This window comes from Brachycentrus maculatus, unplaced genomic scaffold (assembly GCF_059751285.1).
Source record: "Brachycentrus maculatus isolate JH-2025_06_01 unplaced genomic scaffold, ASM5975128v1 h1tg000756l, whole genome shotgun sequence".
Taxonomy (NCBI): domain Eukaryota; kingdom Metazoa; phylum Arthropoda; class Insecta; order Trichoptera; family Brachycentridae; genus Brachycentrus; species Brachycentrus maculatus.
In genome coordinates, this window is record NW_028281486.1 from 210,189 (window position 1) to 223,966 (window position 13,778).

Here is a 13,778-nt window from a genome sequence, read left to right on the forward strand (position 1 = left end):
GTTTTGATACGCCGTAAACAACGAGCATTTGACACCGTGGAATCGTTTTAGATTTAATTTAAAGTCCTTCAATAGACTTCTCTCCATTTCTGCTCTCCTAATGAGGACTCCGGCTTCTGTCTATAGCCGTAATGAATTCAAATCAGCCGCATTTAAATTCAGTTTAACCATCAACGTGAGTTTTGTGACTAACGATATTTTTAGCCATTCAGAGTTCGATCACTGATATGATCTTTCTTCGATTAGCGTTATTCTGTACGAGATTATATTCCTGCGTACTGAGTTAATGCGCCTCTTTATATCAATAGCTATACATCAAGCGGCATTTCACTACGAAACTTGGTGTCAATAAGCTTTCATAGAGGTCTTTATCAAAGCCCGAAATAGGCGGATGGTATAAACATTTCGGAGATTTTGGGATTTAAGATAAGATAAAACTTTAAACTAATCAAATTTATTATTCTACATCTTGTTTCAGAAATTGTCTTAAAAATGCTAATTTACTTACTAACAAAACAAACAAAATACCTATTTATATACTTGAAATCATTTTTAGTGCTTCGCTGCTCGTTAATGCTACTAATAAAATTAATTAATTGAAGAAGAAATATGTAGATTCCTAATTTTTGAAGTGTTTCTTTTTATAAAGTTGATAAAATTCACGATTTGATTATATCTCATTAAATCTAACTTCTGTTTTGAAATGATTCGGATGCAAACATAACGGTGAATCTCTAAAATGTACCCCGAATATAAAATCTTTATATATTCGGGTGTGTTTCACCAGTATCTATGGTTGATTTGAGTAAGCTTCTGTTAATCCAATACACTCACTCTTATTTAAATGTATGCATGAAATATATGCGTGATTTTATTGCAGTGTATGCATTTGAACATGCCCTACATGTTTAGAATACAATCATTGGTCAATTTCCATATAAGGAGACACCTGAAAACATGATTTTCTTTTTTATGCTGCTTATAATTTTACCAATTATTTTATTCCCAACATTTAGAGTATGTCCAAATCCTTGTTCACAAATATGGGTTTCTCCTCTTAAGTTAGTAATTTGTACTAACTTAATTTGGACATCTCAATTAAGGTGTAGAAGAATAAAGAAATCTGAGTATGTATTTGTTAGTCATAGACTGATTTAAGTGATCACTTTATACCTGTGTAACATTTGCCATTTCTACCCTCTATTAAATTGAGATATTTTATAAAATTGATTAATATCTAGGTACGAGTAGTATGAAACACACCGAGCTCATCATAAACCCTTTAGGGCGGGGCGGTAAATTTTAATTGGGAATTGTCTAACAAAATGGGCAGCCATTGTTTAATTTATGGGTCCAATAAAGCCAAGTCTCGGTAACAAGACCATGTTCTGTGTCCAGTCACAGGAAGTGTGAGGTCAGTAGTATATTACGACTCTTTTAGTGCACTTCTCTTGATCCAATAACCGTATTAATATTATCAACCCTAATCTCCATACACTCGGTTCCTTACCCGTTAAAAAGGCTTTAATTTGGTATTATAAAAGTTGATCACAGGTGAATCGATACATTTTTATTTTTTGAGAAAAGTCGAGTTTTGGTAACGTAGACAATGCATCGGAAGTTCGTGATTCGATATTAAATCTACTATCACTTATATTGGACCTGTACTTATCGATGAATGTTAGCAAATCTAAAATTCATTGAGTGAGGAAAGAACGGTAAACAAACAAATTTACGAGGTGAATGCTGTTGGAAAAAGGAGCAGATAAAGTCTGAGGAAAAGGAGTCAGGAGTCGAAATACTTTTAATAAGCTTTTGTAATGTGAACTATGCATGCAGAAGTTTACAAAAAAAATTAATCGTCCGACTATATTGTATATATTATATTATATATATATATATTTATATATATATATATATATATATATATATATATATATATATATATATATATATATATATATATATATATATATATATATATATATATATATATATGTATATATATATATATATTATATATATGTATATTTATATATATATATGTGTGTGTGTGTGTGTGTGTGTGTGCAAGTGTGTGTGTTTTTTTTATTATTTTTACATTTACTAATAAAGTGTACTTTCTTTAATGCATATTTACATAATTGTGAGAATATTGGTTTCAGAGGTACAGGAGTAGGTAGTTTACGTTTTTTTATTTGTTTTTGAGTGACGTCTAAAATTGACGAAAATAAATATTATCTTTAAACAAACTATAAATTTAAGGCGAGTTAAGGGAGTCGAACAAAGATAAACGGATTCCTTTCTAAATTCAAGCAAGCTTTGGAATTGAGATGTTGACGCCTCTCGCTCCCATTGACCGCTGTAAAGGTAATTTATGCCGAGCAATTATTCTACGACACGGAAATAAATCGTCCGACCACTTAATTAAAATATAAATTAAAACTTTAATCACTTAGGTTATTTAATGGTTATACGTTTATTGAATTTTCATAGAACAGTGTTTGGGAATATTATCAGAAAAAGACCTCCATAAATCAAGAAATCTTCGAAAAACACTAAAACAGGCTTTTTTATATTTAAAACAACTACCTAAGAAGCTTTTTGTCTCCACAGTGTGATGATACCACAATTCGGTTACAATCCATTACATCTCGGTTTTGATCCCGAAATAAGAAATTTGAAATCTTTAAATAATATTGTTATTTGTGATAAGACATGATGAAATTGTAAAAGAAAACACTTTATTGATGATGGCAGCATAGCTTCCAAAACTAGTCGTCATAATGAAATAAAATTAGGTGGTAAAATACAAATGTTTTTCTTTTACAATTGTTTTATTACATGAAGTGTAGTGGTTAGTGAATTTGACTGCCGCACTGGAGTTCTCGGGTTCGATTACAGGTGGGTCAAAATAAATCAAATTGGTTTTAATATCGTTCTTTTTCTAAATCTTATTCCCACTCATCTGAGTGCTATTACCGAACTATTATCGCACTATTACCGCACCCTATGAACTATCTGGTCCATATGGTGCGGTAATAGATTATAGCTGTGTTTTCCTGATTATCAATAACACGGGGACAAGGAAATTTTATGGGAAATAGAAAACAAAATTGAAAGATTTCAATAAAATGAAATGGAGTAGGAATAGTAGGTAGTGTTGACTACAATGAACCTTATGTTATTTTGACCCAGTCCGAATCAAACAAGATGTCTCGCGGATTTGAAACGTGTCCTTTACTTATATTTTATCATGTAAAAAATAATTTAATTATGTAAAAAATGTATCACAAAAAGTTTTCTTAATCAATCTAGATTGCTTATACTGATTGTGACCAATTAAAATCGTTATAATAATTTCTGCTTAGTATTTATGGCGGTAGTCGGACGCCCGGACGCCCGACCAATCGGAGAGGCAAATGACTTATGAAGCGAGGACTTACGAGAAATTAATCAGACGGATCTGGTACCTGATTACGTCCGAAGGTGTTAAGCTAACAGCGGGGAAAATCTATATTACAACTTTATTCTGACGTTAACCCTTTCTTATCCAATGTTATTTTAAAACGACAAATATTTTGTGATGTCTTAATAAATTTTTGATGTATTTACAAAAAAGCCTTTTAGAGAATTGATGTGTATTTAACTAATGTATGTATGTAAGAAAATTATTGCGTTCCTTTTTTTAATATTTACTTTTTAAGTCCAGTCATTGTGTTTGTTGAAGTCCTTGTATTAACAGTAAATAATTGTATGTATTTATAAAATTACCATTTATGGTACTTATTTAATTTTTTTTTTACTGAATTCATTTATATTACGACTGTTATTTTGCCAAGTGAGGGTATTGATTGTATTGCTTGATGTCCTTGTATTGGAAGTTAATAAGTGCATATATTTATTACATTGTGAAATTTTAACTGAAAAACACTACAAATTATTTTATGTAAATTAGAACATGCTCTACCAAAGTTTGTTATTATTATTATTTAGATTATTTAAGATTTTAGAACATTTTAAGCATGTATAATTAGTAATTACATTTGGTAATAATCTTAAAAAATACTTTTTAAATAATATTGTATTTCTTATTACCTTATTTTGATATAAAAGATCAAAAACATCATACATTTCAAAATCAGTGAATTAAGATGAGAAAAGGTTAGATTTATTTAAAAAGGGTAATATTTAATCATCATTTAAATGTTTTTATGAATTTTTGTGGCTATACTTAAAATTTACTTATCGATTCAGTTAAATGTATATTCACTTAATAATACTAAAGTAATATTAAGTTAATTTATTTTTTAAACGTCAAATTTTTAATAAACACGATCGAGTGAATAAGAGCAATAAGAACAGTATTTTGAAATTATACAAAAAGCTTAATGCAGTCTACAATTATTGTATTTGGTATCAAGAACACACTACATCAATCTAATGCACAATCAATAATATGAATAGTAAAAAAAACTTATTCCTTCTTCACATCGAAAATTTGCAATAGCATTAAGTCGTAAGAAATAAATTAATAATCTCTTTAGTGTTTTCCTGCTTTATCTTATTTATTACCATAATTTAATTCAATCGAATATTAATACGAATAAGTGGTTTTTATGTTATAAACACCTTGATTTGTTGTAAATATTACAGCTTTATTGAAGATAACTATTTGACAAAGATATAAAGTAGTCTGCGAGTGAAATATTGCCATTTTTACAGAAAAAAACTCGTTTCATTCGTTGTCCGATGTAAAATTAGAAGTTATGCTCTTTAGTAAAACAAAATTATCACTGTATTAGATTTCGGTTTTAAATTGACCGTGCGTTAAGGTCTGCTGAAGTGATGTCCTGAATATCGTACCTACTTAGATGTGGTGTCTGCTTATTAACATCGGTTTACGCTGCTTACATTAGTTTATTATGTATAATTTTTGTAGTTGAAACATCTTAGGCGGCAACTCGATAATAGATAATTGGTCGAGAATTAAGACTGAAAATTCAAAGACGCGTCACGTTTATTAGGCATATTTTGTTTCATGGGTAAGAGAGATAGAGAGAGAGAGAGGGGGGGAGTTAAGAAATATGAAATAAAATGATAGAGAAAGATAATGAGTTTTCCATCCTGATGCCATGGGAGTGGAGCAAAACAGCGACGCATACACCATACAAATAAGATAATGTCGCACTTCCACGCGCATAAATTTCATAAACAATTAATATCAGTTTTACCAATTGAAGCATTATCCAGTGACAGTGAAAATATTGAACAAATGGAAAAGTTTGTATGAAAATATTGTATTGATATGTATATCATTTGATACTCTCTCCTAAAATAAGTCTAACATTTATCACGTGTACGGCAATGCACTTGCAATTCTAGTACATAGCCATCCGAAATTCAATGCGTTACGTTTATACGTATTTTTGGGGAGTAAAGCATCAAATAAAAATAATACGCACTTATTACGACTACGTACCGAGATAAATTATGTTATAAATGGTGTTTGTCTGAAACATTAATCGTACGTGCATTCTAATATAACATACTCCTATCGAGAAAAGATACATCAATATAATGCTGAAGATTACAATATTATAGTAAAGAAAAAAATTGAAGCTCTATGCATTTAAATCTTGAAAAAATATACAAAAAAGACTTTTATATCTTTTATTATAAAACATTAAACCACGAGTGTAAGTCCCTCTCTAAGCGCAAGAGCACAGTCTCTTTTATGGAGAGGCACAGGGAATCGAAATATAAAAGTTCTCCATATGTATAAATGATTCAAATGCATTATGTTATAAATAAAAATGTAAATACATTAAATGAATAAAAAAAATGCTTTGCATTGAATTATTGCAACATTTTATAGAAAATATTTTGTTATTTATAAAACCTATCCGTTCTATTGTTCTTTATTAAAAATTATAACTGGAAAAATAATTATATAATAGGATTGGTTTGTATCAAGGAAAGATGCTTGACTGATTAGAGATTAAGATTAATGACTGCGATAAATTTAAAACCTACGAACTTAAAATCTTTTCCTAAACCCATCGATTTTTTTAGGTAGAATAATATATTTTTATTGGATATGTTCCTATTTCTCAAATGGGTTTGAATAATTTATACCAAATGTAGAAGTGAACATCTTAATATAAAATGGAGTCGGCTTCTTCAAAACCTCTTGAGAAATAACATAACTTTCCCAAATTACGCAGCACCTCACCACATTTTCTTGTAATATGTTAAATAATATCTATAGTCGTAAGCATTCTATAACCCAATCAATAGCTTTATATATCAACACTTCATCGGCTGAGGAACCTATTATTCTATCTTATTTTATCCTACGACATTAAAATAAAGCACAAGCATTTATGTGAAAATCGTACTCTTGTTATTTTTACTATCCATGTTTAATATATAAAAAAAAAAAATTTAGGTAAGTTAGGTTAGTAAATATCACTGTCTGTAGCTTAGAGTTTTTTCTTAAGACTTATTGAATCACTATTTCATAAGAAATTGGGTTAAAAAACAATTAGTCCTGAACGAGTTTTTTTCGTCTTATCTCAATTTCTCCTATACTCTCAATACATTTAAATTGTTGCACCCACAAGTGCTTGACTGGAGGCCTAGAAACGGACTCAGAAGCATGGGTAGGCCCCAAACAAGATGGCATTTAAAAAGTGGCGGGCTAAGGGAAGAGAGTCGCGTTCAACAGAGAACTGAGGAAGTCCAAGAGGGAGGGGCTTTGTTCAATCGGACACAAGAAGAAGGCTGAAATACGACGCAAGTAAATCATTTTATTACTACTTGTTCAATTCCAGCTAATTTCAAAATTAATTCAAGAAAATCCCAATCTGATGATGTCGGTTACGATGAAACACGGTTGCTGGTCAAATAAAATTCATGTGGATAAAATTACAAAGTTGTTATTTTATTCTATAGAAATCAAGAAATATTCATTTTCAATTGTCCTGGTTGTTTGTTATGCATTTTTCACATATACCTACCATCGTTTTTCTATTTTCTAACTATCCTACCTGCAGACAAGCCTCTCTAAAATAGAGGCTTTGCGGGTTGTTCCTTTTTATTGAAACTTGAAATACTAAAAAGTTCTTATTATATTTTTTTATTGCAAATGAAAGGTTAAATTATTTAATTTATAATATGATATTGAAGTAAAACGCACTTGAACATGTATTATTTTTTGTAATCCTCATGTTGCGATTAAATCAAGAAGTGGGAATTGTATCTCTTATTATGAACTTGAGGTCCACAGTAATATCATTAGACCAGTTCAAAGCACAGTGTCAAGACATGTAATACAATAGTCCCAAACCGGCTGGTGATTTTACCGGCGCGGATATCTCGACGATCCGAAAACACGTTAGACTATTAAAGGCCGAGCGAGAAGAGGAGACAAATTAATGTCAAGAGTCCACCGTGATAATAAAAATACAAATACCCATCCAATGGCGCCAATAAAGAACACATAAAATCCGATTAACATTTCACGTGCAGTAAACAAGTCACATTAAACACTCGTTTGGATACCACACCAGGAAACTAATCAGTATGGTGAATGACTCCCAAACTAATGAATGCAGATTAACAATGCTCACAGCCAGATCGAGTGGAGTTCTCCTCACTTTCATAGCGCGTGCGATGACCGGCCTCAGGCCTTATCGATATGTACCGTTTTCAACTAATTTTGAGCTGCAACCCACGTGTAAATATGTGAAAACTAAAAAATATACCTACCAAGAATATAGCTATGTAAATATATTAAAATAATAGTTTGAGTGTGTCCTAATCTATGTTCACAAATCTGGGTTTGTGTCCACTTAAAAGTTATTTATATCTTAACAAAGCTAAAGAAGAATGTAGAAGTCTGGGTATTTTCTGGTCTGGTAACGACCTGTCATAGACTGGTTTGAGAGATTACTTAAAGCACGTGAAGCTAAAAAAACTCTTACTAAACTGTGACAGATTGGGTATTCATGGGGCTAACAACCTGTCATGGCTGGTTTAAGCGATCACTTTATATAAGCTTGTAAAAAAAAGTGATCATGTAAAGAAATGCCTTTGTCGAATTTGAGTTCTTTTATGCATATACGAGTAATTAAAGCCTCCAATATATTTCAAAGAAAATTCTACATAAACAGTACAAAATATATTTCTTACTTGTAGTCACGCGTTCAACCAAAAGCTTCTGTAGATTAGTTTAATAAAGGAATCAATAGCTAAAAACTTGTATATGAAACTGTTCATAAGAAACATGTAAATTATACGTAAATTATACAAAATTACATGTAAATTTTAATTAACTTTACCTTACACAATAAAATTTTAATTTTCCTTTTCAAATACGATAGAAAGTCATTGATATTCCTGGTCGGTTTCTATTGTGAAGAATCCACTTTCAAAGCAAACGGCGAATAAGTGCGGAGCAAAATAATTAGCGGCCCAGCTTAATCGCCAGTCATTTGTTAGTATGGCAGGGCCGGCGATTGGACCGTGGCTCGATATTTATTTATCGCTGTTATTACACACGACCACTGCCAGTTATGCTAATCCGAGGGGGGGTGATAACTTTTTATTAGTCGAACAGAATAAGCTCCCAACCGATTTAACCCGAGGAATGCCGAAGGGCGGCGATTGATTGTGATTACCTGCAGCATTGTAAGCATTTACCTTCTTGATTAAAAGCTCCACTTTAATTATTCTGTATTGAATAAGAAATTATAAAACAATCGTAAATGTTTTAAAGAACAAGAACAATTTTAGAAGATGGTTACCAGAAAATCTTTTCTATGGCAATTGCACCATGAATAGTGTATTACGTTTTAGGACAAATAGTAACCGTTTTGTCGTTGAAATTTATCAAGTGAAATCGGTAGCTATTATATTTATGTTTACATGACTTAATATACATTTATTTGATAAACCAATAGGCTACTTTAATTTTTTATGAACTTTGTAAACATTTCATAGTATTTGATTTGTTTATTTGTTTTTTAATTAAAGAATTAGTCAAAATCATCCAAAACAAAAACAAAATGCGTTTTATGACTGATAAAATGTTTTGTTTTGAATATTGAAAGCATTAACTTTGTGGATCATATTGATATATTATTTCGAGAAATAAAAATACTTTGTGTTCTGATCCACTCACATATGTGAGTGGATCAGAACCAATGTGAGTGGATCAGAACACAAAGTATTTTTATTTCTCGAAATAATAGGTAAAATGTTTCACTGCCTAAAAAAATCAAAATCACTGGGGACTGCATGTAAATTATTCTTCTTGCCCATATCCTACCTGATGATGCATTGGACACTATATCAGTCCAGGGTAACATTGGATAAATATAGGAGCGTAAATGTATAGTCTATGTACATTTAAACGTTAATGTAAACTCATAAAATGATCTATGATAATATTTTTATCATATTAATACATATCTAAAATTTACCAATGAAAAAACAAACAACAAAAAACATTGATCCTTGCTTCAATTTCTTAACGGGAAGAATTAAGGTATAATAAAATCTAAAGTGCACACTTTTATCTTTCTTGTAATTGTATTTTAAAGTAATTCTACGAACATATTGTTATATTTCATGACAAAGAGCAGATTTTTTTAAATGATTTTTTCATAGCTACTGTTTCATAAATATTACCTCGCGGGACAAGCTTCCGATTTAATTTATCTGTTAAATGTACTAAATTAATAAACCAATCTGACATCCTGAGTAGCGTTGTAAAACAACCTGCCCCGCCTATAATGTTGATTAAAATGTCGATGGGAGTTAGCAAATTTCATTTAGCAGGAGTAGTAAATTACCTCGTGAGAGTTATGAGGGATGAAGTTTGTATTGTAAACTGTGGGAGGAACGAAAGCTACCGTAACAGCAGTTCTAGAACCTTCCTCTCAATAGTTATGACAGGGAACAGATATAGGCAAAATTTATAAAATTACGACAAGTTTTCTCACCATAAATCACTTCTACTGACCTATATCTGCACCCTATGGTGCATAAGGCACAGCATCAAGCTGATTGTTTATTATATGAAGGTAAAATGATCAGTCCTGCGAGTCAGGTACCAGTCCAGGGTAAAAATAAATAAATATTAGACTAAAAAACAAATATTTATTTTGACCCTTCCTGACAATTGAATCCGAGACCACAACTATGGTAGCCAGATGTACTAACCATTGCACTATGGAGGTGGAAATAAATATTGAATTAAAATATATAATATATTTCTGAGGTGCATATTTACCATATTATGGTAACACATTTAACATATTATGTTCAATGCGAAATGTAAGCCTACTTAACTGAGCACAGGCAATCAAAATTTAGAGCAATTGTGTTATTTTCATAAAACTAGACTTTTTTCCGCGGCATATCAACTATTCCACTAACCACGGTACACCAGTGTGCCGCGGCACACACTTTGCGGAACAATGCTCTAATTAATAGAAATATAAGGAAAATTTTTTTTTTTTGATATTTATACTGAATTAAATTTTTTATTGTTTAAAATGTGCGATATTTCATGCAAGTTCAACAAAAATGACCGTGAGATATAATGACGATCTTATTTCACAAAATGTTTCCCTTCACTTAAGCATTAAATCTTCAAATTGGATATGTCTAAAATGGAAGTGAGAGTCAGCTGTTAATACAAATTAAGTTATAAACATGTCCCTGGCCAGAGTTATATCCTCCGGAGATCGCTTTCTCTGGTCCAGCTCCCGAGCGCCCGGGGCAGGGCTTCCTCCATCTACCGGGACTCGGGCGCTGCGGAGGTAAATCTGTCATATGACCACATTCCGCTTCTCTACAACTTAATTAAACCGCCCGACAGCCAGGGAGCCGTTTTTAAAATATTTCGCATTTTAATACTCACGTATTATGTATATCTATGATGATAAAAATGTAACGTAAAACATCTTTGTTTATGTTGTTAGCCTGTGATAAATTATAATAAAAAGAGCGTTAATACTCATAAAACATTATCAACACAAAATAACTCAAAATACGCACTTATCTTTTTTTCGAGTATTGTTTCTTTCAAATTGTTTTCTCAATTGACGTTTTTCTTCCAGTTTACTTTTAAGTAGCAAAATTTCATCATCAAGCTCAGATGCAGAATACTTACTGATAGGCTCTGTAGATTTTTTGTTATTTTCCGTTACCTTTTTGTCTTGAAGATATTCGTTAATGATTTTTTGAGCTCTCTCTTCTTTCTCCTTAGCCTTTTCTCGTAAGTTTGAAATAAGTTTTTTCCTCGACTCGAGTTCCTCGTTCATATCAATTTTTAAAATTGCGAGTCGTTCTTTCAATTCTACCAAAGACATTTCACACATAAGTCCGAGTCCAACTGTTCCAGTAAAATCAAATACTCTATCTTTATTCGTTTCCTTGGCGATAGCTTGAAGAGTTTTAATTTCGCAAATCAAACTGTACTTTTTCTCCAATTCTTTTTGTTTTTCTAACAAAAGAGATTTTTTCATGGTCTGGCTTTGCTCTCGAAGATCTCTAACGATATTTTTTTTCATGTGATGTACTTCGTCTTTGGCTTCTAGAGCCGCTTTTTTTGTAGCGTGACCACTGTCTATGAGAGTCTTTATTCGTTCTTGTTCTTTTATTTTCCAGTCTTCCAACTTTTTCTCCCATTCACGTTTTTCGTGTAAAAACATTTCGTAATTTTCTTTATTCTTTTTGACCACATTTTCTTTAGCGATAATGGCATCCTCATAAGACAAAAGGCCCTCAAGGTGTCTCCTCTCAATACGGCTAATTTCATCCTTTTCTTGTTGAAGTCTCTTCTCATTTTCAAGGGTATCTATATGAGTGGAATCGAACGATCCAGAACAAAGGTTTTCGATCCATTTTATTTCATTTTCTTGTTCTTTTATAATGTTAGAACTGAAACGCAATAGAGACGAAACTGTGGTTCTTATTGGGTTCTGAGTTTGTGTAAAGTTTGGTCTTTTGATTGTCTTGTTAACCTCCCGGTTCCTTTCTTGTTCTATTTTTTTAATGGTTTCAATATACTTCATAGATTTAAACGTTTCCGCATACTTTGCGGTCATGGATTGAGCTTCTCTTAAATGCTCGATTGCTTGCATCTTGTGCGATTTTGACAAAATCTTTAAATTTCTTTCGTGAATTTCAGCCGAAGTTTCTTCTTCGACAATAGCACTTAGTTGCGCTAAATTATTTACTTCTTTGACTTTGCCGGATTGTTCAGTTATTGGATTTTTCTTCTTTCGAGGTAATCTAGAGAGAACTCTCACGTTTTGTGGAACTGTTGCGGGTTTTATATTTTTAAGAGCCTCTTGCCTCTGAAAGCTTCTATAATCCCCCAAGACTTCTCGAATACACGGTTGCCATTTGAGGAGCGGAGTTATTATATTTTCTGTGACATAAGAGATGTCATAAATATTTTGAGCGGTATTTTTTATAGTTAATATCACGTCGATTTTCCTAAGAAAGTCTACTAACGAATTGATTATTGTTTTTCCCACTAAGATTTCCAGATTGAAAAAATATTTTCTGAAGCAATAATCATCGAATCTAAATAATACGCCATATATGACGATTTTCAAAATGGTTTTCTCCGTTCCTCTAATCTTGTTGTATATAACTTTAGACAGAGCGCAGAGGAACACGTCATGTTTATACAACTCGAGGAACATTTCCAAGTAAGGTTTAGTATTTTCTTCCTGAGTATTGTATTCCACCAAATGTTTAACGTATTCGTGAGGCGATTTATCTCCAGTTTTTTCGTATTTCATACAAAGTTTTGCCAAATATTTTATGGCATCCAAATTAAACAATACAGACATTTTGAAACAAAATATTAGTAAGCTTTCTGTCAGTAAAACATCTTTCACGATAATTCGTATTTTGACAGAAGGTAGATATCGTTTTATTTTATTATTCTGATTTTGAATGTGTATTAAATATAGGTAATCAGCTCTTGCACACACCAAATATTTTTATCAACGTTTTGCCCGGTAGGTACTCCGTTTCTCTCAAAATATTGATATGAAGATGAAGATTTTTTTAAAAATTACAAATCTTCTACCTGAAATATCTAGTCTTAACAATCAGCGTGTATGTATGAGGAGATGCATGAACGTGGAAGAGGCGAAGAATGTTTGCAAGGACAGAGTGGTGTGGCGCTCTATTCTCTCTGCCTACCCCTGCGGGGAAGCGGCGTGATGGTTAGTTAGTTAGTTAGTTAGAAATATCTATTTTCGTTAATTATAAAGCAAAAATGATATATTTTGCGTTTTTATCTTACACTTTTTCTGCTTGAATAAAAGTCGATTAATAATCATTATACAACATTAACTACTCCCTAGGAGTGAAATGAAACACTCGGAATGAATAATTACCCATGAATGGACTTTGAAGATTTTTCTCTTCGCATGTAGTCTATTTTGTTTTAGACAAAAAACCTACGATAAGAATTAATCGATATTTTATTCAACCGGAGAAGAAATTAGGTGTGAACGATTAATTCCCCGTTGTCGCTAGTCCCATCGAACTGGTAATACTATTAGAAAAGGTACCAAGCCGATGGAGTCATCCTAATTAAGACATTTGCCTCGGATCGATTTCTGTATCAGTGGGCCGATAATTGTTGTGGTACCAAACTAACAAGAAATCCATCGAATCCAACTCGTAGCTATTAAATTTATCACTTCATCTCATTTGCCCGGAATACTAATGAACGGACA

The 13,778-nt window shown here is 31.8% G+C and overlaps 1 protein-coding gene across 1 annotated transcript; it reads right to left on the reverse strand.

Annotated features, from left to right (window-relative positions):
- Positions 1–9,288: 9,288 nt before the first annotated feature.
- On the reverse strand, positions 9,289–12,923 carry LOC148300292 (cilia- and flagella-associated protein 99-like). The gene has a single exon (XM_088274999.1). The coding sequence runs from the start codon at positions 12,876–12,878 to the stop codon at positions 11,058–11,060; it is 1,821 nt and encodes a 606-aa protein (XP_088131125.1). The 5' UTR covers positions 12,879–12,923; the 3' UTR covers positions 9,289–11,057.
- Between the last annotated feature and the right edge of the window lie 855 nt (positions 12,924–13,778).